At 44.1% G+C, this 24,158-nt stretch overlaps 1 protein-coding gene across 1 annotated transcript; it reads left to right on the top strand.

Annotated features, from left to right (window-relative positions):
• The first annotated feature begins 3,898 nt into the window (after window positions 1–3,898).
• Window positions 3,899–15,017, top strand: LOC137429329 (toll-like receptor 2). Its single transcript, XM_068119283.2, has 2 exons — window positions 3,899–4,002; window positions 12,123–15,017. Exons 1-2 carry the CDS (start codon window positions 3,981–3,983, stop codon window positions 14,564–14,566), a joined length of 2,466 nt encoding a protein of 821 aa, XP_067975384.2. The 5' UTR covers window positions 3,899–3,980; the 3' UTR covers window positions 14,567–15,017.
• Window positions 15,018–24,158: the final 9,141 nt, after the last annotated feature.

Below are 24,158 nucleotides of genomic sequence, written 5' to 3'. Positions count from 1 at the left end.
TAAGCACCATGTTGTTTTTGCCTGGATACCCGCTTTTTAACCACCATGTTGTTTTTGCCTGGATACCCGCTTTTTAACCACCATGTTGTTTTTGCCTGGATACCCGCTTTTTAACCACCATATTGTTTTTGCCTGGATACCCGCTTTTTAACCACCAAGTTGTTTTTGCCTGGATACCCGCTTTTTAAGCACCATGTTGTTTTTGCCTGGATACCCGGTTTTAACCACCATGTTGTTTTTGCCTGGATACCCGCTTTTTAAGCACCATGTTGTTTTTGCCTGGATACCCACTTTTTAACCACCATGTTGTTTTTGCCTGGATACCCGCTTTTTAACCACCATGTTGTTTTTGCCTGGATACCCGCTTTTTAAGCACCATGTTGTTTTTGCCTGGATACCCGCTTTTTAACCACCATGTTGTTTTTGCCTGGATACCCGCTTTTTAACCACCATGTTGTTTTTGGCTGGATACCCGCTTTTTAACCACCATGTTGTTTTTGCCTGGATACCCGCTTTTTAACCACCATGTTGTTTTTGCCTGGATACCCGCTTTTTAAGCACCATGTTGTTTTTGCCTGGATACCCGCTTTTTAACCACCATGTTGTTTTTGCCTGGATACCCGCTTTTTAACCACCATGTTGTTTTTGCCTGGATACCCGCTTTTTAACCACCATGTTGTTTTTGCCTGGATACCCGCTTTTTAACCACCATGTTGTTTTTGCCTGGATACCCGCTTTTTAACCACCATGTTGTTTTTGCCTCGATACCCGCTTTTTAACCACCATGTTGTTTTTGCCTGGATATCCGCTTTTTAACCACCATGTTGTTTTTGCCTGGATACCCGCTTTTTAACCACCATGTTGTTTTTGCCTCGATACCCGCTTTTTAACCACCATGTTGTTTTTGCCTGGATATCCGCTTTTTAACCACCATGTTTTTGGCCACCATGCTGCATCACATGCTCATTTTCATATTTATCAGGTTTTACAGGTGTTCCATTATCTTCGTATTCGTACATAACACCTACATTTTTAACCGAAAAAACGTTGATATAGAATGTTTATCTTGTTTAACCGCATAATCACCTGTTAATGAATTTGAACTTTACAAGCAAATTGGTTATCTTGTTTAACCGCATAATCTTCAGAATAATCTTCATAATCTTCAGAATCATTGGAATCTCCTGCGATGTAGTCAACGCCGAGGGCCTTTCACTCACTCACCGCAGGCAGGTTGGTGGTCTTTCTGTCTTCTACCGACTCCTCTCCGGCCTTGCTCCCCCAGCTCTCTCTGTGCTCTGTCCCCCCAATATTCCTTCAGGTCGCACAAGATCTGCCTGCAGCCCTCTTATGGTTAAACTGCCAAAGTCTAGGCTCTCTGCTCACCTTCACTCTTTCATGCCCCTTTTCTCCCGCCTCTGGAACAAACTCCCCCACTCCCTTCAATCCCACCCCTCCCTCCAGGTCTTTAAAACAGCTGTTCACCACCATCTCTTATCTTCCCCCATCGAAAACCTTGATCTTTTCTACCCCCGGTAATTCACCCCAGAGTCCTTACAGTGTTCATATGTTTTAATCCTCTCCCACCTCCCCCCAAGTCCTCCCGATGTTCCTGCTCTCAAATGTTGTGTTTGTGTCCTTCCCCTTCTTCCCCCTCTCTTTTGTGTCCTCCCCCCTCTCTCCCCATCTTGTCTGCCGCTCCCCTTGTTTTTTGTGTTTTGTGTGTCGGTTTGTCTTTTTGTGTGATTAATGTTTGCTCTTTCACGAGCCTCGATCTTGTATACAAAAAAAAAAAAAATCACCTGTTAATGAATTTGAACTTTACAAGCAAATTGGTTATCTTGTTTAACCGCATAATCACCTGTTAATGAATTTGAACTTCACAAGCAAATTGGTTATCTTGTTTAACCACATAATAACCTGTTAATGAATTTAAACTTCACAAGCAAATTGGTTATCTTGTTTAACTGCATAATCACCTGTTAATGAATTTGAACTTTAGAAGCAAATTGGTTATCTTGTTTAACCGCATAATCACCTGTTAATGAATTTGAACTTTAGAAGCAAATTGGTTATCTTGTTTAACCGCATAATAACCTGTTAATGAATTTGAACTTTAGAAGCAAATTGGTTATCTTGTTTAACTGCATAATCACCTGTTAATGAATTTGAACTTTAGAAGCAAATTGGTTATCTTGTTTAACTGCATAATCACCTGTTAATGAATTTGAACTTTAGAAGCAAATTGGTTATCTTGTTTAACCGCATAATAACCTGTTAATGAATTTGAACTTTAGAAGCAAATTGGTTATCTTGTTTAACTGCATAATCACCTGTTAATGAATTTGAACTTTAGAAGCAAATTGGTTATCTTGTTTAACCGCATAATCACCTGTTAATGAATTTGAACTTTAGAAGCAAATTGGTTATCTTGTTTAACCGCATAATCACCTGTTAATGAATTTGAACTTTAGAAGCAAATTGGTTATCTTGTTTAACTGCATAATCACCTGTTAATGAATTTGAACTTTAGAAGCAAATTGGTTATCTTGTTTAACCGCATAATAACCTGTTAATGAATTTGAACTTTAGAAGCAAATTGGTTATCTTGTTTAACCACATAATAACCTGTTAATGAATTTGAACTTCACAAGCAAATTGGTTATCTTGTTTAACTGCATAATCACCTGTTAATGAATTTGAACTTTAGAAGCAAATTGGTTATCTTGTTTAACCGCATAATCACCTGTTAATGAATTTGAACTTTAGAAGCAAATTGGTTATCTTGTTTAACCACATAATAACCTGTTAATGAATTTGAACTTCACAAGCAAATTGATTATCTTGTTTAACCGCATAATCACCTGTTAATGAATTTGAACTTCACAAGCAAATTGGTTATCTTGTTTAACCGCATAATAACCTGTTAATGAATTTAAACTTTACAAACAAATTGGTTATCTTGTTTAACCGCATAATAACCCGTTAATGAATTTAAACTTGACAAACAAATTGGTTATCTTGTTTAACCGCATAATAACCTGTTAATGAATTTGAACTTCACAAGCAAATTGGTTATCTTGTTTAACCGCATAATAACCTGTTAATGAATTTAAACTTTACAAACAAATTGGTTATCTTGTTTAACCACATAATAACCTGTTAATGAATTTGAACTTCACAAGCAAATTGGTTATCTTGTTTAACCGCATAATAACCTGTTAATGAATTTGAACTTTACAAACAAATAGGTTATCTTGTTTAACCACATAATAACCTGTTAATGAATTTGAACTTCACAAGCAAATAGGTTATCTTGTTTAACCACATAATAACCTGTTAATGAATTTGAACTTTACAAACAAATAGGTTATCTTGTTTAACCGCATAATAACCTGTTAATGAATTTGAACTTCACAAGCAAATTGGTTATCTTGTTTAACCGCATAATAACCTGTTAATGAATTTAAACTTTACAAACAAATTGGTTATCTTGTTTAACCACATAATAACCTGTTAATGAATTTGAACTTCACAAGCAAATTGGTTATCTTGTTTAACCGCATAATAACCTGTTAATGAATTTGAACTTTACAAACAAATAGGTTATCTTGTTTAACCACATAATAACCTGTTAATGAATTTGAACTTCACAAGCAAATAGGTTATCTTGTTTAACCACATAATAACCTGTTAATGAATTTGAACTTTACAAACAAATAGGTTATCTTGTTTAACCGCATAATAACCTGTTCATGAATTTGAACTTTACAAGCAAGTTGGTACAAGATACGCTCACTATTGCAAGCCTCTTCCTCTTTTTACTTGCATGACACTCGACATATTTATTGCACGAATTGTATAACTCGGGCGGTTTGAGGATGTTGCCCGTGGAAAGCTTCCTTGTTCAGATTAATATCTACAAACGATAAACGTATTTCACGGGCGACATTTTTGAGGACTTCTTACCTTGTCGCGTGATGGCGTCAAATAAGAAAGAAGGTATGGATATGAATCTATCTGCCAATGATTACATTTTACAATTTCCTGATTTAAAAGAGGAAGCATTGTTTGGAAGGAATGTAATTAATATATTGTCTTTTGATTTAACACTCGTGCTTTCTTTGCATGAACAAACAAATACATGGTAAGTATGTTATCAATACATTTTTGCTTCATTTCCTTTGATAGTTTTTATTTGTATTAAATAAACTGTTTATTTGTTTTGTTCGTGTGAAAATCAAAGTTGTTTTCTGTCTCCTGTTTGATGTATGCTTAACGTTTTTCCCATGGCACGGATATCAGGAAATGTGTGTGAAACACCAAAATATATTACAGTAATTCCTCTATTTACGTTGTTTCACTCAAATATCGCTCATGAATTAAGGAATATCATTTGATGTAGAACGAATTTATTTATTACAATATTGTTTTGAAAATGGAAACTGTTTATTTGTTTTGTTCGTGTGAAAATCAAAGTTGTTTTCTGTCTCCTGTTTGATGTATGCTTAACGTTTTTCCCGTTGCACGGATATCAGGAAATGTGTGTGAAACACCGAATATATTACAGTAATTCCTCTATTTACGTTGTTTCACTCAAATATCGCTCATGAATTAAGGAACATCATTTGATGTAGAACGAATTTATTCATTACAATATTGTTTTGAAAATAGAAAGAGTGAATGAAAAGAAAGAGTTGACTTCCGTTTCCGGTCTTGCTGGCGACGGTTCGTTTTTTCGCAGGTCTCCACGCTCTCCATCGAAATCGAAGTTAAGTCATTGTTCCAATTTGTATTTTCGTTATAACTGTATTTCTTTTATGGTGTATGTACGTTTATTGTCCCGTCAAAGATTTTCGGTGCAAATCTTTCATACCTGTATTGAAAATCGCGTTAATTCGTGTCGTCTCGAGGTCTTGTACAGTGTACACTGTACAAGTACAACCTTGAGGCTTTGTTTTTCTCTCAGCGCCTGTCGTTTGTGATCCAATAACTTTCGTTCTCTGTTTTCGCAGTCTTTCCACCCCAAAGCCTACTTCCTTATGTAAATCTCAACTCAAAAAAAAGAAAAAAAAAAGACTACCTTCTCTGTGCTCATTCGTTTATTCATTCTTATTCGTTCGTTCGTTCTTCGACCACGTGTTTCTCCCCCATTTCCCCAGATAGATTGTCAAATTTCAATTCGTTATTTTATCGTCCATGCGATATTGTTTGATTATAGTTAGTTTTGGTTTGAATTTCCTGTAACTCGTAATTAATTAATCGTGTTCTGCTCCTAGTGTGTGGCCTTGTAGTTGTACCCCCGTCGGTGTTTTGTTAACTTAAGTGTGTTTTGCTTGGCTCTTGGTTTTTTCCCTTCTACCCCGAACATAATACTGTCTAACGTTCTAATTCCCCACCCCCCCCCCCCAAAAAAAACAAAAACATTTATTTTATTTTCTCCACGTGTACTGTTGTCTCATCCTGTATTTTCTGTCCATGTGTGCTGTTCGCCCCACCCCCATTATCTCCTTGCCATCCACCGTTTGCCCTGTTCACGTGACTCGTGGTGGTCCCTCTCGGCTCTCCCCCCGTTGGTATTTTTGTGCATATAAGATTGTTCATAGTTCTGTTTAAATATTTTTAAATATGTTTAACCTTTCCCCTTCTGTTTTTTATTCAGTGGTATATTACAACACGCTGTTTTTCTTCCTATTTAAAAGGCTTTTCTCAATTTCCTCTCCAACTCATTCCACTTAAAAAAAAAGAAATTCAATATCTTATACGTCTCCCTCACTACATGGTCTAAATTCACATTCATTCCATCCCTCCTCCATCATCCTGAACCGGATTGCTAACTTGAAAATCACAACAAACCCAATTTGTTATCAATGTTCGTCTTTCATTAATCATCCACTTTCTAAACTCCCCTCTTGCCCCTCCCATCCAAATCCCCCCCCTTGCACCTACACTCCGAAACTTCCCCCTTGCCCCTCCACTCTTAAACTCCCCCCTTGCCCCTCCACTCCTGAACTCCCCCCTTGCCCTTCCCCTCCTAAACTTCCCCTTTGCCCCTCCCCTCCTAATCCCCCCCCCTTGCCCCTCCACTCCTGATCTCCCCCCTTTCCCCTTCCCTCCAAAACTCCCCCCTTGCCCCTCCCCTCCTAAACTCCCCCCTCACTCCTCCCCTTCAAAACTCCCCCCCAATCCCTCCCATTCAATTCTCCCCCCATACCATTCCTCTCCAATTCTCTCTCCTCCACCCTCCTCCTCCAAGCTGCCTCCTCCCCACTTCGTCTCCCTTCTATCTCATACCTCCACCCCCCCAAACCTTCTACTTTCCTCTGCCCCCCCTCAAACAACCCCTCACTGTGCCGCATCCCTTCACCAGCAAACCTTTCATCCTCCTCATCCTTCCCTTTCTTGGAACTCTTCTGCAACATCTGAAACACTATCAACTGCTCTCCCTACCTCCCCCTCTCATCCTTCATCTTACCCTACTCCTCCCCTCCCCTGTCCTGTACCCGATGCTCCCCCTCTCTCTTCATTAACGGTATGTACCTCAAACATCCGGGGCCTTCGCTCAAACCTGACTGATCTCTCCATACAGGTTGCTTCTGACAATCCAGACTTGATCTGCTTAACAGAGACTTTCCTCCTTCAAGATGTCTCTGATTCCTTAATATCTCTTCCTGGTTACTCCCTCCTCCGGTATGATAGACCTGAGCCTCGGCCTGGTGGTGGGGTGGCTATCTTTGTCAAAAACTCTCTTCCTCACTCTCCTTGCACTGCTCTCTTTCCTCCTCACCCGCAGGAGTACCTCTGGTTACGGCTTCCTCTCCGCTCCCACCTTTTGTTCATATGTGTTCTGTACCGTCCCCCAAACAGTGATGACTCCATCTACATTTCAATGTCTGACAACATGGACCAACTTCTATCCACTCATCCCAACTCTCTCTTCCTCATATGTGGTGACTTCAACTGTCATCATGCCACCTGGTTGGGTGTGGGTTCCTCTCTCACTAGTCATGGCACCTCAGCAAAGGACTTCTGTGACTCACTGGGATTGACACAATCTGTCAATTTCCCGACCCGGATCTCAGCCAATGGAGTATCTTCTCTTCTAGACTTGGTTATGACAAACTTCCCTGCTAATGTCTGCTGCTCTTCTTCTGCTCCAATCGGTTCTTCTGATCATGTGCTTGTCAAAGTGGACATCTCTCTGGCCATTCTCAGAGAGCCTCCTCAGCGTCGACGAGTCTGGCATTTCACTCAGGCTGACTGGGACGGTCTTCAAGCAGCCATCAATCGTCTGGATTGGTCTCCCATCTCCACTGCCTCTGACATCAATTCTTCCTGGGAATTCTTCCAAAGCAAACTGATCTCTCTCATGCACAGATTTATCCCATCTCGCCTTCAATTGTCTTACCCTTCCTCCCGTCCATGGTACACTGAATCTTGTGGTGAGGCAGTTGCCCTGAAACAACTTGCCTTTGCCTCTTGGAAGGCTAATCCAACTGAAGGAAATCTCAGTTCCTTCCACCAAGCTCGGAACAAGTGTGTGTCTACCCTCAGGAGTGCCAGGAAGCACTATCTCTCCTCACTCAAGAATGAACTCTCAAACCTGTCTCCTTCCTCCAAATCCTGGTGGCGTCTGGTCAAATCCGTTTCTGGTGTTTGTTCCCCCTCCATCCCCTCCCTTACCTCAAATGGCCACACAGTTGACATCGCACGTGACAAAGCCGAATGCCTCAACTCTGTGTTCGCCTCGAAATCCTTAGTCCCAAACCCATCTCTCTCTGTTCCCACCTTTCCCAGTCGAACCCAAATGCTCCTGGACTCTGTGTCCTTCTCTCCTGACAAGGTGGAGGAGTTTTTGTCAAACCTCGACTCTGATTCTGCAACTGGACCAGACGGCATCAGCCCACGGGTCCTAAAATCCTGCTCTGCCGCTCTATCTCACCCTCTCTCCTTTCTTTTCACCCTATCTTTTGCTCAAGGTCATCTGCCAGCATCCTGGGAATCAGCTAACATTACCGCTTTACACAAAAAAGGTGCAAAAACAGATCCTTGCAACTACAGACCAATCAGCCTGCTCCCAATTATCAGCAAAGTCATGGAATCCATCATTGCTTCGGATATGAAATCTTTCCTCTTCTCCAATGGCTTGATCTCTGATCATCAATTTGGTTTCAGACCAGGTCACTCTACTCTGGACATGCTGCTTCTGCTGTCTCAACAATGGATGGAGGTCCTGAATGCCAAACAGGAAATCAGAGCTGTCTCCCTTGACATATCAAGGGCCTTTGATACGGTCTGGCACCCAGCTCTGCTCACCAAACTCTCCTCCTATGGTATCCATGGAAATCTCCATGCATGGCTTGCGGACTTCCTCTCTGGTCGTAGTCAACGTGTGGCCCTGAATGGATTTCTCTCATCTCCCCTTCCTGTTCAGGCTGGAGTTCCCCAAGGAAGTGTGCTGGGCCCTGTGCTTTTTCTGGTCTTTATCAATGATCTCTCTGACTCTCTGGAAAATCCTCTCTATCTCTTTGCTGATGACTCCACTCTCTGCCGCTCCATTCCTCTTCCCTCAGATAGGCAGTCTGCAGCCTCCTCACTCTCTGAAGACCTGGACAAAATCACAGACTGGTCAAACAAGTGGAACATGTCTTTCAATCCTGCCAAATCTCACTCTCTTACTATGTCTCTCCGAAAAGATCGACTGGACAACCCTCCCATCTACTTTCTCAACAATCCTCTCCAAGAAGTTCTGTCACTCAAGCTTTTGGGTCTCACTATCTGCCATGATCTTTCTTGGGAAAACCACATTTCCAAGCTGGCCTCCAAAGCCAGTCGCCGACTGGGCATCCTCCGTCGTGCGAAGTCCTTCCTCGGCACACCTGAGCTCCTCACCACATACAAGGCTTTCATCCGCAGCTCAATGGAATACTGTTCTCCCCTATGGGCTGGTGCTCCTGCCTCACACCTGGCTCGGCTTCACGCTGTTGAATCCAAAGCTTTCAAAATCATTGGAATCTCCCGCGATGAAGCTATCTCTGAGGGCCTTTCACTCACTCACCGCAGGCAGGTAGGTGGTCTTTCTGTCTTCTACCGACTCCTCTCCGGCCTTGCTCCCCCAGCTCTCTCCGTGCTCTGTCCCCCAAATATTCCTACAGGTCGCACAAGATCTGCCAGCAACCCTCTGATGGTTAAACTGCCGAAATCTCGGCTCTCTGCTCACCTTCACTCTTTCATTCCTCTTTTCTCCCGCCTGTGGAACAAACTCCCACACTCCCTTCAATCCCTCTCCTCCCTCCAGGTCTTTAAAACAGCTGTTCACCACCATCTCTTATCTTCCCCCATCCATAACCTTGATCTTTTCTACCCCCACTAATTCACCCCAGATCCACCTTGTTTGAAATTCCAACTTATTTCCTGGAAATCCTGGCAGTGTCCATATGTTTATACCTCTCCCACCCCCCCCCTTCACATGCCTCCCCCCCTTCACATGCCTCCCCCCTTCACATGCCTCCCCCCCAAAGCCCTCTCCCTCCCACAGATCTCTCGATGTCTCCATGTCTCTCGGTCCCTGCTCTCAAATGTTGTGTTTGTGTCCTTCCCCCTCTCTCCCCATCTTGTCTACCGCTCCCGATGTTATTTGTTTTATGTGTCTGTTTGTCTTTCTGTGTGATTAATTTTCGCTCTTTCACGAGCCTCGATCTTGTATACAAAAAAAAAAACAAAAACAAACAAAAAAAAAAAAACAAAAAAAAAAAAACAATGGACGCAGGAACTACTTTGGGCCGATAAAACAAGGGAATGTGTTTACAGTGTGAACCTGTTAAGTTTTGCTGGAATAACGAAAGGCAGAGATAAGATGATGGAGAATATGGAACATTAAGTGTTTGGCTTAAAGATGGTGGTCAACAGACCGTGCCAATGACACAACTCATTGAAACCTGTTTTAACGTACTTTTTGGTGCTTATTACCCTTAGGCTATGAGCCAAGTGGGTTGGTCGGTACCATACAGATGGAGTAAGGCTCATTGTGATTTTAAGCAAGATATATGTCCCTAGATATGAAAAAAAAGTGATAGCAGTGTATAACTCTCGGCCATCTCTGTGTTATCACCCGAAATATTATTATACGCCCGCTTCGCTTCGCCAAAAAATGTGATATTTGCTAAAATTGGAATAAATATTTTTTTAAGGACCACAGAGTGCCAATAATTTGCATACTGGATGCCAACTAATATAGTAATAGAAATATAGAACATTTGTTGGGGGTTATTTATCAAAATATTGATATAATGACCAAAAATATGTTAAATTTAGTGAAAAAGTGGTCGAAATCGCTTCGAGTTCAGAATTCACATTGTACATTTTTGTCAATATTTCAAAAATGAAAACTCCCAGAGTAACATTTGACCCCTCAAAATCTTCGCAAGGAACCACTGCATTGGAATATATCATTACTTTGTAATATGGTGGTTGTTTGGGGCACATATTTTGGCAAAGTTCAAAATATGTTCAACCATACCCCCTAATTTTGATATTTTGGAACGAAACATAGCTTTTGAACATTTTAGGTTTATTCGTCTACTACTTTTGGTATCTCAGTGTAATTTTTGGTATTAGCTAGTATCCTAAAGTAGGTTTGTAACATCAGCTACATTATATTTCACAATGCATGCAAACTTGCTCCACACTCTAGGTTTATCATGATCTCTCGAACAAATACGATCTCGATCTCGATCTCGGCACTCTGTGGTCCTTAAAAACATATTTATTCCAATTTTAGCAAATATCACATTTTTTGGCGAAGCGAAGCGGACGTATAATAATATTTCGGGTGATAACACAGAGATGGCCGAGAGTTATACACTGCTATCACGTTTTTTTCATATCTAGGGACATATATCTTGCTAAAAATCACAATGAGCCTTACTCCATCTGTATGGTACCGACCGGTCAATTTGGGGGTCTGGCTCATAGCCTACCTGCACGAGAAGCAAAACGCGAGGCTAGGTAATTGGTTTGCTCTGTCTGCCTACTTACAGACGTCAGCCTATGATTGAGGAACAACTTAATTTCAATTGAATGTTATATTTTGACATTAATTGGAGCATGAATCAGAAAACAAACCTTCCGTTGAATGGTACTTTGGCTCTGAAGTCTCTCCCGACTGCACATGCACATATCTCCCAGATATGTTATTTATTTATTTCGCATTGGGGTGGTGTACTTTCAATGTACCTGTACTTGTTTGTAATTTATTTGTTATCTAAAAAGTTCCAAGTGGTGTAATGCTCTAAAATGTCTAAATGATCAAGGACCCAAGCTGGTCAAATGGATCTAAAGCGTCTTATGGGTCATTGAGGTCTGAAGGGTCTTCATGGTCTTAGGGGTCTTTGTGGCGTTTGGCTATTTTGGGTGTTCGGGGTCTTTTGGGTCTTTGTGGTCTTTAAGGGTCTTTGAGGTATTTTGGGTATTTAAGGGTCTTTGGGGTATTTTTGATATTTTATGTCTTAAAAGGTCTTTGTGGTCTTTTGGTGGCTTTCTGTCTTTTGGGTCTTTAAGGGTCTTCGGGTTTTTTAAGGGTCTTGGTGGGCTAAAGGGTATTGGGGGTCATAAAGTGTCTTCAAACGTCTAAGGGGTCTCAGCATTCCAAAGGGTCGAAAGGTATATTTCAACAGTACGTAATTAATAGACGTACATAATTAATAGACTGGATGCAACCAATGTTCAAACAGTGCATAATTAATAGATATATAGTCACATGGCTTTAAGAATTCAGATTTTGAGTTTCTGCCTGACAATCCAATAGTGAGAGCTAGCTTAACTACAGTCCAGGTATAGTTCAGCTGTCACTATTTGATTGTCAGACGGTACATTAATTATCTTCAGGAAGGGGCAAAACTACCTGCCCTGGCAGACCTGCAGTGCCAGTCCACACGACATGGTTTGCTTATCATGCACTCAAGGAAGCTTGGGCTGGACACTGATAATATAATCTGCCTTAAAAAAGGCAGTGCCGCTCACATCTCTTAAAACATGAAAGTATAAGAGTGGACAACTTGAATGAAGTAAATGTTGTTTCACACAATCAGTTACAACAGTCTTCTTTCTTTTTTCTTTACCAGGAAGGAGTTTTATGGTTAACATGTCTGCAGATCTGCTGCTCAGAATTGCATTCCTTGTGCTACTGATGTGGAGAACATCCGGAAAGACGAGCAAGGCTAACTGTCACATCAGCCATGATGACCTGACTGCTGATTGCTCAAAATTGAGGTTGTCTTCTGTGCCTGAAGGACTACCCACTGGATTACAAAGGCTTGATCTCTCACACAACCTCCTCCAAGAAATACCAGCTGGGAGCTTCAGAGCATATGGAGGGTTGCGTGTCCTCCTGTTAGCTTCCAACAAAATCAAGTACTTCCACCCAAAAGTCTTCATTGATACACCACACCTACAAGAACTGGATGTTCATGATAACAAATTGTCTGCAATTCCTGATAAGGCCCTCAAACCACTCGTGCACCTGCTTCACCTTGACATCTCCAGAAATGTTTACAACTCATTTTACCTTGGACGAGGCATGAGGGCTTTAACACAGTTACGGTATCTGGAGATTGGTTCTCCAAATTCTGTGACCCTGCAATCCCAAGATCTTTTAAACATCGCAAAAGCTCCTCTGCAGGAACTCCGGCTGAACTCAGGTGGACCTCTCAGAAAGTACTCTTCAGGAGCACTCGCACCTTTCCATGGATTGCAACGCTTTGCTTCAAACATTTCTCTGGATTCCAACCCAATATTCTTGTTTGAAATACTTAATGATCTCGCAAATAGTTCTGTAAGTGAGATGATTATTGAAAGCGTCTTTCAAAACGAACTCCAGAATGTGAGCGCCGACCTCTTTTATGGGTTAACTCTGTGCAAACACTTGCGGAATCTCACGTTGATCAACTTCCACATGACAGAACCTCTGGCAACAAATCTAATGAAGAATACTTACCTGTCATCAATTACACGTTGCAGCCTAAACAGAAGTACCTACCATGATAAGCAAGCACTTATTTTCAAAGGAGTACCTGGGGTAAAACGATATTCACCACTTCAAGAACTCATAATTGACAAGATTCGTCACATAAGCTTTGCACATCCTCTGATTTTCATCAATTTCACTCTCTTTCCAAATATTAACTACTTTAAAATATCCGGCACCAGATTAAACTCCCTGGCGTGCAATCTGATGCACATCCGTCATTTAAAGGTCGTTGATCTGTCAGAAAATTTGTTGATCGCAGAAGGCCTTTGGTGGAAAGAATGCAATTACAGCACTGTACTTCCTGATACAATCCACCTTATCCTCAGTAACAACAAGTTCTCAGATTTGAACAGGATATCTAAACAACTACATCTCATGCCGAGCATTTACCATGTTGATCTTAGTTATAATGTAATCCATGATTTCTCCAATTGTAAGTGGCCCTCCACCCTGCACTTCCTTGATTTGAGCCAAAACGATGCCTCTCTCAGCGGGCCTATTTGCCATTCACCGAATCTCTACATTCTTGACATGTCGTTTACTCAACTCACAAACTTTGACCAATCACTTCTCTCACGTTTGCCCTCCATCAAAGAGCTCTACCTTCAAGGCAACAAGATCAAAATGATTTCACCTGAACTGACCGCATCATCACTCTTCAATTTAAACCTTGAAAACAACAGTGTTAGTGTGGTGATTAAAGGTTCATTTGGGGGTTTGAAGAATATTAGCTCCTTGAAGTTGGGGTACAACCCGTACCTCTGTACCTGTGAGCTCTATTGGTTCCGAACCGCCTTTGATAAGAAAGTCCTTGCTGGTTGGCCAGAACGATATCGATGTAATTACCCAGAAGATCTAGCTGGCAAAACCCTTGAGCACTTCAACCCACATCTTGTGCAATGTGACACTCACCTTCTTGTTGCTGTCACGACACTGGTAACGGGCATTATAGGTGCCCTGATCATGGGCCTAGGGTATTACTTTGATGCCATATGGTTCATACGGATGGGCTGGTTGTGGATTTGGGCAAAACGTAGGGGGTACAAGAAGCTCGACTCCAATGGGACATTCCGCTACCACGCCTTCATCTCGTACAGCCACTACGACTCAGCCTGGGTTAATGCCTGTCTCTTGCCTACGTTAGAATCTTTGGAACCAGAACTCCGGATTTGTGTTCATGAGAGAGACTTCACAGCAGGGGAGTGGATTGTCGACAACATCATTCAGTGCATTGAGCAAAGTTCCAAGGTCATCTTCGTGCTCTCACACAACTTTGTCAACAGCGAGTGGTGCCATTACGAATTGTACTTTGCACATCATCGTACGATGAGTGAGCGAGAGGACTCCTTGGTTCTCCTGTTGCTTGAACCGCTACCCACATCATCTGTGCCACATAAGTTCTGCAAGCTCCGCAACCTCCTAGGGAGGAAAACCTACTTGGCCTGGCCCAGTGAGGATTCCAAGCGTGCCATCTTTTGGCGCAACCTCGTGGCTTTGGTGAAAGCGGATCTTGGAAGCGCAATGATGAGTTCAGCTTGATAAATGTTTTCTTCGTTGTTTGGTGCACTTTTATTTAACACAGTTAATGTTTTCTGACAGTGAAGGAGGTGAACATGTGTATTTAAAAACCACATTTCGACTGACCTACAATTACTCATCACCAAATGCTAATAAATGATGTTTAAAGGCATTATTTATCAAATAATACCCCTTCTGCAATCAACATATTATGTTGGCAAAATATATGGTTGTGGGCCTGAAGGAGGATGACATGCAACTTCCAGGCAGGTAAAAGCACACACAGTTTGATTGTATACATGGGGTACAACCCGCACCTTTTTCTGTCCTTCTCTATGTAGGCAAAAACATGCATTGCATGTGTGAGTTAGTGCGAGGTTCTGTTCCTTTCCGCCCTCTCTATCTTTTCTGTCTTCTGCATCTCACACCACACGTCCTCTCAATCCTTTCGCATTTCACATTTCGCACTCCTTCTGCATGAAATACATGCCTTCTGTCCAGCGTGAGAGGAAGGTGACCATAGCAAGGGAACAAGCAAGGCTCTCAAGGAGGTGAGGGCGGCCTAAGAACTTTCTCACAACCCCTCGAAGCTTCTTCCCCTTGCCCCTCCATGCTGTGATTCCAATATGGGGCTGCTGCGCAAATCAGATGCAAGCAACACGAGGAAGGGACTCAGCCACAGCTAGGATAAGAAGAGGGAGGAACAAAATATAAGGAGGACCCGCGAGTGATTCAGGGTCTGTCTAGAAGTCAGTGTATCTGCGAGCCTGCTATTGGAAGTCTGAGCTCTGTTGCCTTTCGATTTTCTAGCCTACACCTGGGTCCGTCAAACTAGACACAGTTTCGTACTTTCACTCACTTCAATCGTTCCTTTCCTTTCACTCTTTTACAGAATTCTTGCACATTTTTCACATCTCCACACATGCGCTTTCTTTTTCACAGACTGCAATGCTTCTTTTTCTTATTCATTTTCTCATTCATTTTCTCTCTCTCTCTCTCTCTCTCTCTCTCTCTCTCTCTCTCTCTCACACTCTCACACTCTCACACTCTCACACTCTCACACTCTCTCCTCTCTCTCTCACCTCACACTCTCTCCTCTCTCACACCTCACACTCTCTCCTCTCTCACACCTCACACTCTCACACACTCTCACACCTCACACACTCTCACACACTCTCCTCTCTCACACCTCACACTCTCACACACTCTCCTCTCTCACACCTCACACTCTCACACACTCTCCTCTCTCACACCTCACACTCTCACACACTCTCCTCTCTCTCTCGCTCTCTCTCCTCTCTCTCCCCTCTCACACCTCACACTCTCACACACTCTCCTCTCTCTCTCTCGCTCTCTCTCTCATTCTCTCATTCTCGCTCTCTCTCTCTCCTCTCTGTCGCCACCTGCTGGCCGTTTGTATGCTGGTTGTACTGTCATGGCGTCTGCTTGTGGAGGCCTGTGAGTGCTCTGTGTTGTTGCTCCATTCCCTCCCCCCCCCCGTTTCCCCCCCCCCTCTGTGTCCTTGTACCTGTTCGTGGAGTCTTCCTGGCGATTCCCATATACGTTGAGACGGGAGAGAGAGCCGGAGAGCACAGGGTGATCGCTGGTAAGGGTTCGCCGTTTTTGGGCGTCGCCCGATCGGTGTTTGCTCCTTCATTTAAACCTCTATTTCCTTTTTTTCCTTTCGTTTATCCTTCCTTCAGTTTGTTTTGTTGCCTCCCTTTTCCGAAGTTAGGGAAATCGGAGAGGTCTGATTACTTCCCATTCCCGGAGTTCGGGTAGGGAAGATTATATTATATATTTACCCTCCCCGAGTTGGGGAGGGGTTGTAAGTGCAGCTGTTCCAGCATGGCAGCTGCACTATCTCGATTTACGGCCTTTCAGAGCCTGACCCGTAAGCACGGGTTCTTTTGTGTACCTCCGGAACGTGAGGTTAGTGTCGAGGACGTTGTCCTCGCAACCGGTCGTGTTGTCGGGATCGACAAGGTTGTTGCCGCTTCGCGGATGAACAAGCGGATCGTTATTTTTTTGTCCGACGTGGATTGTGTCCCACAAATTGTCGAACAGGGTTTGACAATCGATCCAGATCTATTTGTAATGATTTCCCCACTAGATAGCCCAGCGATAAAAGTCGTGATATCAAATTGCCCCCCATTTGTATCCGACGATGTACTAATTAAAGAGTTGTCCCGATACGGTACCATCGTGTCTCGTATCTCCATGATTCCCTTTGGGTCACGAAACAACGATTTAAGGCACGTGGTTTCATTCCGGCGGCAAGTGTTTATGATTTTAAAAAATTCCCAGAAGGATTTAAACCTTATAATAAAATTAAAACATCAACAGAACGAATATTATATACAGTGTACGTGTCCACCAACGTTCTAAAATGTTTTGGCTGCGGACAATTTGGGCATGTTAAGCATGACTGCCCCCGAAAAGAGAATTCTCCACAAGTGCAACCTCCCCTCCGAACCGGGAATAAGCAACCCCCCCACCTTCCCACCACTGGTCCAAACCCTTCCACCACTGACCCAAGCCTTCCCACCACCGACCCAAGCCTTCCCACCACCGACCCAAGCCTTCCCACCACCGAACCAAGCCCTCCCACCACCGACCCGAACCTTCCCACCATCGACCCAAGCCTTCCCACCACCGAACCAAACCTTCCCACCACCGAACCAAGCCCTCCCGCCGCCGAACCAAGCCCTCCCACCACCGACCCGAACCTTCCCACCACCGACCCAAGCCTTCCCACCACCGAACCAAACCTTCCCACCACCGACCCAAGCCTTCCCACCACCGACCCAAGCCTTCCCACCACCGACCCAAGCCCTCCCACCACCGACCCAAGCCCTCCCACCACCGACCCAAGCCCTCCCACCACCGACCCAAGCCCTCCCACCACCGACCCAAGCCTTCCCACCACCGACCCAAGCCTTCCCACCACCGACCCAAGCCCTCCCACCACCGACCCAAGCCTTCCCACCACCGAACCAAACCTTCCCACCACCGACCCAAGCCCTCCCACCACCGACCCAAGCCTTCCCACCACCGACCCAAGCCTTCCCACCACCGACCCAAGCCTTCCCACCACCGAACCAAACCTTCCCACCACCGAACCAAGCCCTCCCGCCGCCGAACCAAGCCCTCCCACCACCGACCCGAACCTTCCCACCATCGACCCAAGCCTTACCACCACTGATCCCAATCTGTCCACCACCGACCCAAGCCCTCTTACCACCAATCCAAACCCCCCCGCCGTACCCCCTTCCCCTCCCCTTGAAACAGGGGCCCCTCCCTCTACTGAAGGATCTAATTGCAGCCATCTCCTGTTAACTATAGATCTCACCCCCCAGGCGACATCGTCCAATCACAGCTTGTTGCCTGCTATAACTGATCCTACCTCTCCCGCCGTGGTAGCCGATGGGATCCCCCTCCCGATGATCACGTCCTCCCTCCCCCCCCCCCCCCTCCCCCCAAACCCTTGCAATCTCTTCCCACTAACCAGGACGAGTTTCAATTAGTCTGCCCAAAAGGAAAAAGACATCTGCAAACAACAGATGAAAACGGTCACCTCTTTAAAAAACCTACAACTGAAAACCGACAGCCCCCCCTCTCTGGCCTAGATTTGTCCCTCGTCACAGAAAATCGTTTCTCGGTATTGGAGGACATAGATGTGGATGAATCCTCGCCCTTGTCTACTGACCTAGAAACTGATATGGTTGAACCGCAAAAATTAGTACCCCCCCCCCCTCCCCCCCTCCCCTGAAGATGGCTCATTTCTCTCCCTCCCCGTCCCCTCCCTCTATGGACTATGCCCCATCCGATAACGTGGAGGGATCTGATGACGGTGAGGAGATAAATGATGAAAACCAGTGTGACACACCATCTGAGCCATCTGATATAGATGACTCTGTTAGTGAATGTGGTAGCCTTAAGGAAGAAGAAATCCCTCCAATCCCTCCCTCCGAGATAAAAAGGTTTCTTAAGGACACATTCCGAAAAAGGAATGTTGTTATAGAAACCTTTTTTCCGGAGCTACCTGATTTTATACATTCCGCTAAACTGATGGTAAAACGGCCCCACGTTTTAAATTTCAATTCCTCCCAACGTCACCGTTTAAAGAAGTGGTTGCAAAAAGCTAAGAATGAACTGCTATCAAAAAATTGAGTGGTGGTCACTCCTCCTTATAGCTGTAATGAGTTTTTCCATTTGTAGCCTGAATATTAACGGAGGATGTAGCTCTGTCCGTAAAGTTCAAGTAAGGGATTTTTTATTACAGAAGAAAGTTGACATTGCCCTCTTACAAGAGACCCATGCCAACGACTGCTGTGTCGCAGAGTGGTGTAGGCTCTTCCCCGGCCTGTCCTTCTTTAGTAACGGTGACTCCCGCAAAGGCGGTGTCGCAATAATTCTTAGCCCCTCCTTTTCGCCTTCATCGCTTAAATTCGACGAAATACACAAGGGATCCCTAGCATCCCTAGAATTCCACTACTGTGGAAAATTCTATACTATTTTTAATATCTATGCCCCAAGTACGCCTGTAGCTCGGCGAGTTTTTTTTAATGACCTTGGGACACACCTAACGTCCCTCGACAGTCAAAACGCCCTAAAAAACCAAGACAATCATGTTTGTATTGGTGGAGATTTTAACTGCACCCTTCAACCCCAACTAGACAGGAACAGTGCAGAGCCCCATCCTGCCTCCACAATCCCTCTCACCAAATTTTTAAAACAAATGAATTTGACAGATATATGGCGGGTACAGCACCCATCAATCAGGCAATACACATGGTGTCGATGCATTCAGGGTAATATTGTACTTGCTCGCTTGGACAAGTTTTATATTAATCCTCCACTTGAACGCCTCGTTCTGTCATCCAAAATTTGCCCATCAGGATTCTCGGACCACAGCGCAACATTTCTCAAAATTTCTGCCCCCTGCCCGAAACACAAGAGTGCTTTTTGGAAATTTAATAACAACTTACTTGATGATAGTACCTTTAAGGACATTTTTCCGGAAATTTGGAATATTCTGGTTGCCTCCCAAGGGAATTTCTCAAACCTCAGACAATGGTGGGATAATGCCAAAACGCACATCAGACTGTTCTGCCAACAATATCGTGCGTATGGTGTTCAAGAGGAAAGAAAAACCACAACCTTACTTGAAGATTAAATCCTGGAATTACAGGAACAGCTTCAGGGAACCGCAAGTGTGAGCTACCAGGGAATGAGGCAACAAATCCATGGAAAAACGGCCTTACTGAATTCCATATCCGAAAGGCGAGCACAAAATGCTTTATTGCGCCTGAAGATGAGGTACATACACGACCTTGATGCTCAAACCAAATTCTTCTTCAGCCTTAAAAGGGGGGCCTCTTCGTCAATGATTACACGCTTGCTCCATGATGGGGAACTCCTTTATGAAGATGGCAGAATCAGGGAATGTGCCCGGAAACATTTTAAACAACGGTTTATGCGGCATGACATTAACCAGGATGCAATATCGGAACTTGTTTCTAACCTTCCAACATTGGCGGAGGATCAGAAGCAGCAGTTGGAGGATCCTCTTAGGTTACCTGAGCTCACCGCTGCCTTGAAGGCCTTGGAACCTGATAAAGCCCCTGGACTGGATGGGCTGACAAGTGAATTTTTCCAGTTTTTTTGGGACACCATTGGACCTCACCTACTGCGGGTATTGAATGAATGTTTAGAGGATGGACAACTGCCGTGGAGTTGCCGGAGAGCAGTCACCACCTTAATTCCTAAGAAAGCGGACACTCAACTTATAGAGAACTGGCGTCCTATTTCTGTTTTATGTACGGATTATAAAATTTTAGCCAAAGCCTTGTCTAATCGAATGAAACCTTTTATGAATGTACTAATAGGAGAACATCAATCCTTTTGTATTCCTGGACGTACTATTTTTAATAATATCTTTCTTATCCGTGATACCATTCGGTTTTGTAACAATTTTAATATGAATGTTGGTCTGTTTTTTATTGACCAAGGAAAAGCCTTTGACTGTATTGACCACATGTACCTTTTTAGAGTTTTAGAGAATTTTGGGTTTGGACCTATTTTTATCTCGTACGTTAAACTTTTGTATTGTAATATATCCAGTGTTCTTAAAATTAATCAAGTATTGTGTAGCCCCATTGCTGTACAACGGGGAGTACGGCAAGGTTGCCCGCTATCTGGACTTTTATACTCTCTTGCCATCGAACCTCTTCTGCTCCAGTTACGTACACACATTTCTGGCTTCACTGGATCAATTCTTACCACACCGCTAAAAGTCTCTGCCTATGCAGATGATGTCTGTATTTATATAAAAAATAGTGCTGACGTCACTGCGGTGGCTCAGGCACTAAAAACATATTGTCAGGCTTGTTCAGGCCAGGTAAACTGGAAGAAGAGTGAAGCCCTTTGGATAGGACCTGGAGATTGCCCGCCAATTGTCCTACCAGGAGGAGTGAACTGGCAGAAAAGTGGCATTAAATACCTCGGTATTTTCCTCGGAAACAACACCTTTGAGCAGCAGAACTGGGTGGGATTACCAGACAAAGTAATGGCAAAACTGGCCCGCTGGAAAGGACTTCTTTTTCAACTTTCGTACCGCGGAAGAACTCTCGTCATTAACAATCGTGTCGCCTCTATGCTATGGCATAAGATGATATGCCTACAACCGCCCGGGAGCCTTCTTATTACACTGCAAAAGAGCATTGTCGACTTTTTCTGGAGCGGGAAACACTGGCTCCAACCCCCCGTGGCATACTTACCACTCACTGAAGGTGGCCAAGGTCTTATTGATATCCGCAGCCGGATTATGGTCTTCCGGCTTCATATCGTGCGCCAACTTGTATATGGAGATGAAGCCCTACTCTGGAGGCCTCTGGCTAACTGCATATTACAGCTTACATGCAAGCTGGGTTACGACCGAGAACTTTTCTTGATGAACCCTCATCAAATCGATTCATCCTTGCTGCCCACCTTTTACCAAGGGGTGATGAACGCCTGGCAAGCCCTGTCCTTTTCCCGTGAAATGGCAACATACAACATGGAAATGTTGTTGAATGAGCCCCTATGCTACAACCCCTTCCTGGAAAACAGCTTGAATAATAGGGGACTCATTCAACGCTTTGTTGATGCCAAGCTGCTACGAGTGAAAGACCTCATGACAGAGTCTGGGAGCTGCCGGCTGAGTGCTGCCGCTGTGGCACAAAAAACCGGAATAAAATCTGTCAGGATCATCTCTCGGTTCCTTCAAGGGATATCCACAACGTATCGTAATACCTGCGAGGAACTTGGCCCTTCCCCCGAGGAAACAGCGGGTGACTTCCCCAAACTCCTAGTCTTCAGCCCGCCACTTAATCTGTCCCCTGGCCTGAACAGCCCTGATGATACTGCATTATCCCTTCCCGCCTTTCCAAAGAAAACTTTGTACAACGCGTACGTTAAAATTTTATACGCAAAAACATTTTCTGAGCACCCGAGGCTTCGATGGCGGGATGTTTTACCCCCAATACCACCCAATTGCCCCAATTGGCGAAGTTTTTATCTCTTGCCTACTCCAAAGTATGTTGGAGATATTCAATGGAAACTTGTACACTGGATTTTACCTTACTAGGACGTGCCCGTACGTGGGTGCCCGTACGTGCGTGCAAAAAAGCATGCGTGCAAACAACAACAACAAAAAAAAACTTTGAAACCACGTGGCAGTAACGACCACAGAACCCCCCCCCTCTATTTACATGAAATGGTTTGGTCCATTCGCAACGACCACAGAACCCCCCCCCCCTCTATTTACATGAAATGGTTTGGTCCAAAGTGAACGGCTTGCGGAGTTTGGTAAAGAAATCGCCATAGCTCGGTAACTACTTCTCCGATTAATATGAAACCTTGAAAAGGCACATCCTCGGGTCCCCAGCAATATACCTGGCAAGTTTCAAGTATATCGGACCGGTAGTTGTCGAGAAACAGCGGTCACAGACAAACACACACACACACACACACACACAGACACACACACACACAGAGATTACTGGAATTATAGATAGATAATGTTTTACTGAACCGGTTTTCTACTGCTAACTCTAATCTATGCCCTTTCTGTGCATCCATTGAAACCCTACCGCATATATACCTTGAGTGTGAACGATTGCAACCTCTTTTTACATTCCTTCAGGAACGCTTTGTGAAGCTTGGTTCCCTCTTCAATCACAATGTTTTTATTTATGGTGTTTTAGGACCGTCTTCCCTTAGAAATGTGGTTTTAATGAATTTTTTAATTGGCCAAGCCAAGTTTGCAATTTATAAATCCAGGAAGAAAAAAATGGGAAACGCTTCTGACTCGTCATATGATGTACTGCTCACCTTTAAGGCTCTTGTAAATGCAAGACTAAAGCTAGAATACCGGTTTTTAAAAATGAACAAGAATTTAACATGTTTTAAAGAAAAGTGGGTTTTTAATGATGTCAAATGCACACTTGATGATGATGATTTGATAATAATTTTTCCTTGAGACCATTTTTATTGTGTTTTGTTTCTTTATGACTGAACATTACTGATTTTTTGTACTCTTGTAATAAAAGGAAGAAACAGTCTCTCTCTCCTCTCGCGCTCTCTCTCTCTCTCTCTCTCTGGCGCCACCTATCGGCCGTCGGTGCGTTGGGTGTAGCGTCATGGCGGCTGTGAGCAACTGCTCTGTGTTTTGGTGAGTTCGTCGTGAGTTTTCCCCCCTCTCCTGCCCTCCCCTTCCCCCCCTCCCTCTCCTTTTCCACCCTGTGTGCTTTGGCATTTGTTCTCATCTGTTCTACACCTTTTCCTTCGAGAGAGAGAGGATTGAGAGCGGGCCCATTCTGGGCGCGGCCTACTGGCGTTGACGGCGCGTTGTAAGCCATTTCTGTGCTTATAATGCACGTTTATTTTTTACTTTAGTTCGTTTTTTTAGGTTTGATACCCTCTTGTCCGGCTCGGACAAGCGGGGAGAGGGGGGGGGGGGGGGGGGTATTTTCGCCGGAATGGCGAATGCACGCTCTCGTCGTGATGACTTTGAAGGCTTAACCAGGAAGCACGCGTTTGTGTGCGTGCCTCCGGATGGAGTCCCTGTCGAGGACATCATCCTCGCTGTGGGGAGCATTGTTGGAGATGAAAATATACGTGCAGCTTCGCGTATGAACCAGAAAGTGGTGGTGTTCGTTTCGGACGAGGAACTCGTCCATGACGTGGTAAGCGCGGGAATAACCACGGAAAGCGGTCACTTTATGATGGCATCGCCGCTATTAACTCCCGCGACGAGAGTGGTTATTTCCAACGTACCTCCATTTATCCCAAATGACAAGTTAATGACCGTGCTATCACGGTACGGTAAAATGGTATCGAGGATTTCAACAATCCCTCTTGGGTGTCGGAATGAACGTGTTAAGCACGTAATGAGCTTCCGCAGACAGGTATATATGGTCCTTCCAGACCGTGGGGACGACACAGGCCTCAATATCACTTTCAAAATTAATTTTGAAGAGGCAAATTTCCAGCTATACGCATCGTCCACCACCTTAACATGCTTTCAGTGTGGAGCGTATGGACATTTAAAACGTTCTTGTCCCAAAGC

This window comes from Myxine glutinosa, chromosome 6 (genome assembly GCF_964187855.1).
Source record: "Myxine glutinosa chromosome 6, kmMyxGlut1.1, whole genome shotgun sequence".
NCBI classification, from domain to species: Eukaryota; Metazoa; Chordata; class Myxini; order Myxiniformes; family Myxinidae; genus Myxine; species Myxine glutinosa.
The sequence above is the reverse complement of the archived record's forward strand: the minus strand, read 5'-3'. Positions and strand labels throughout refer to the sequence as shown.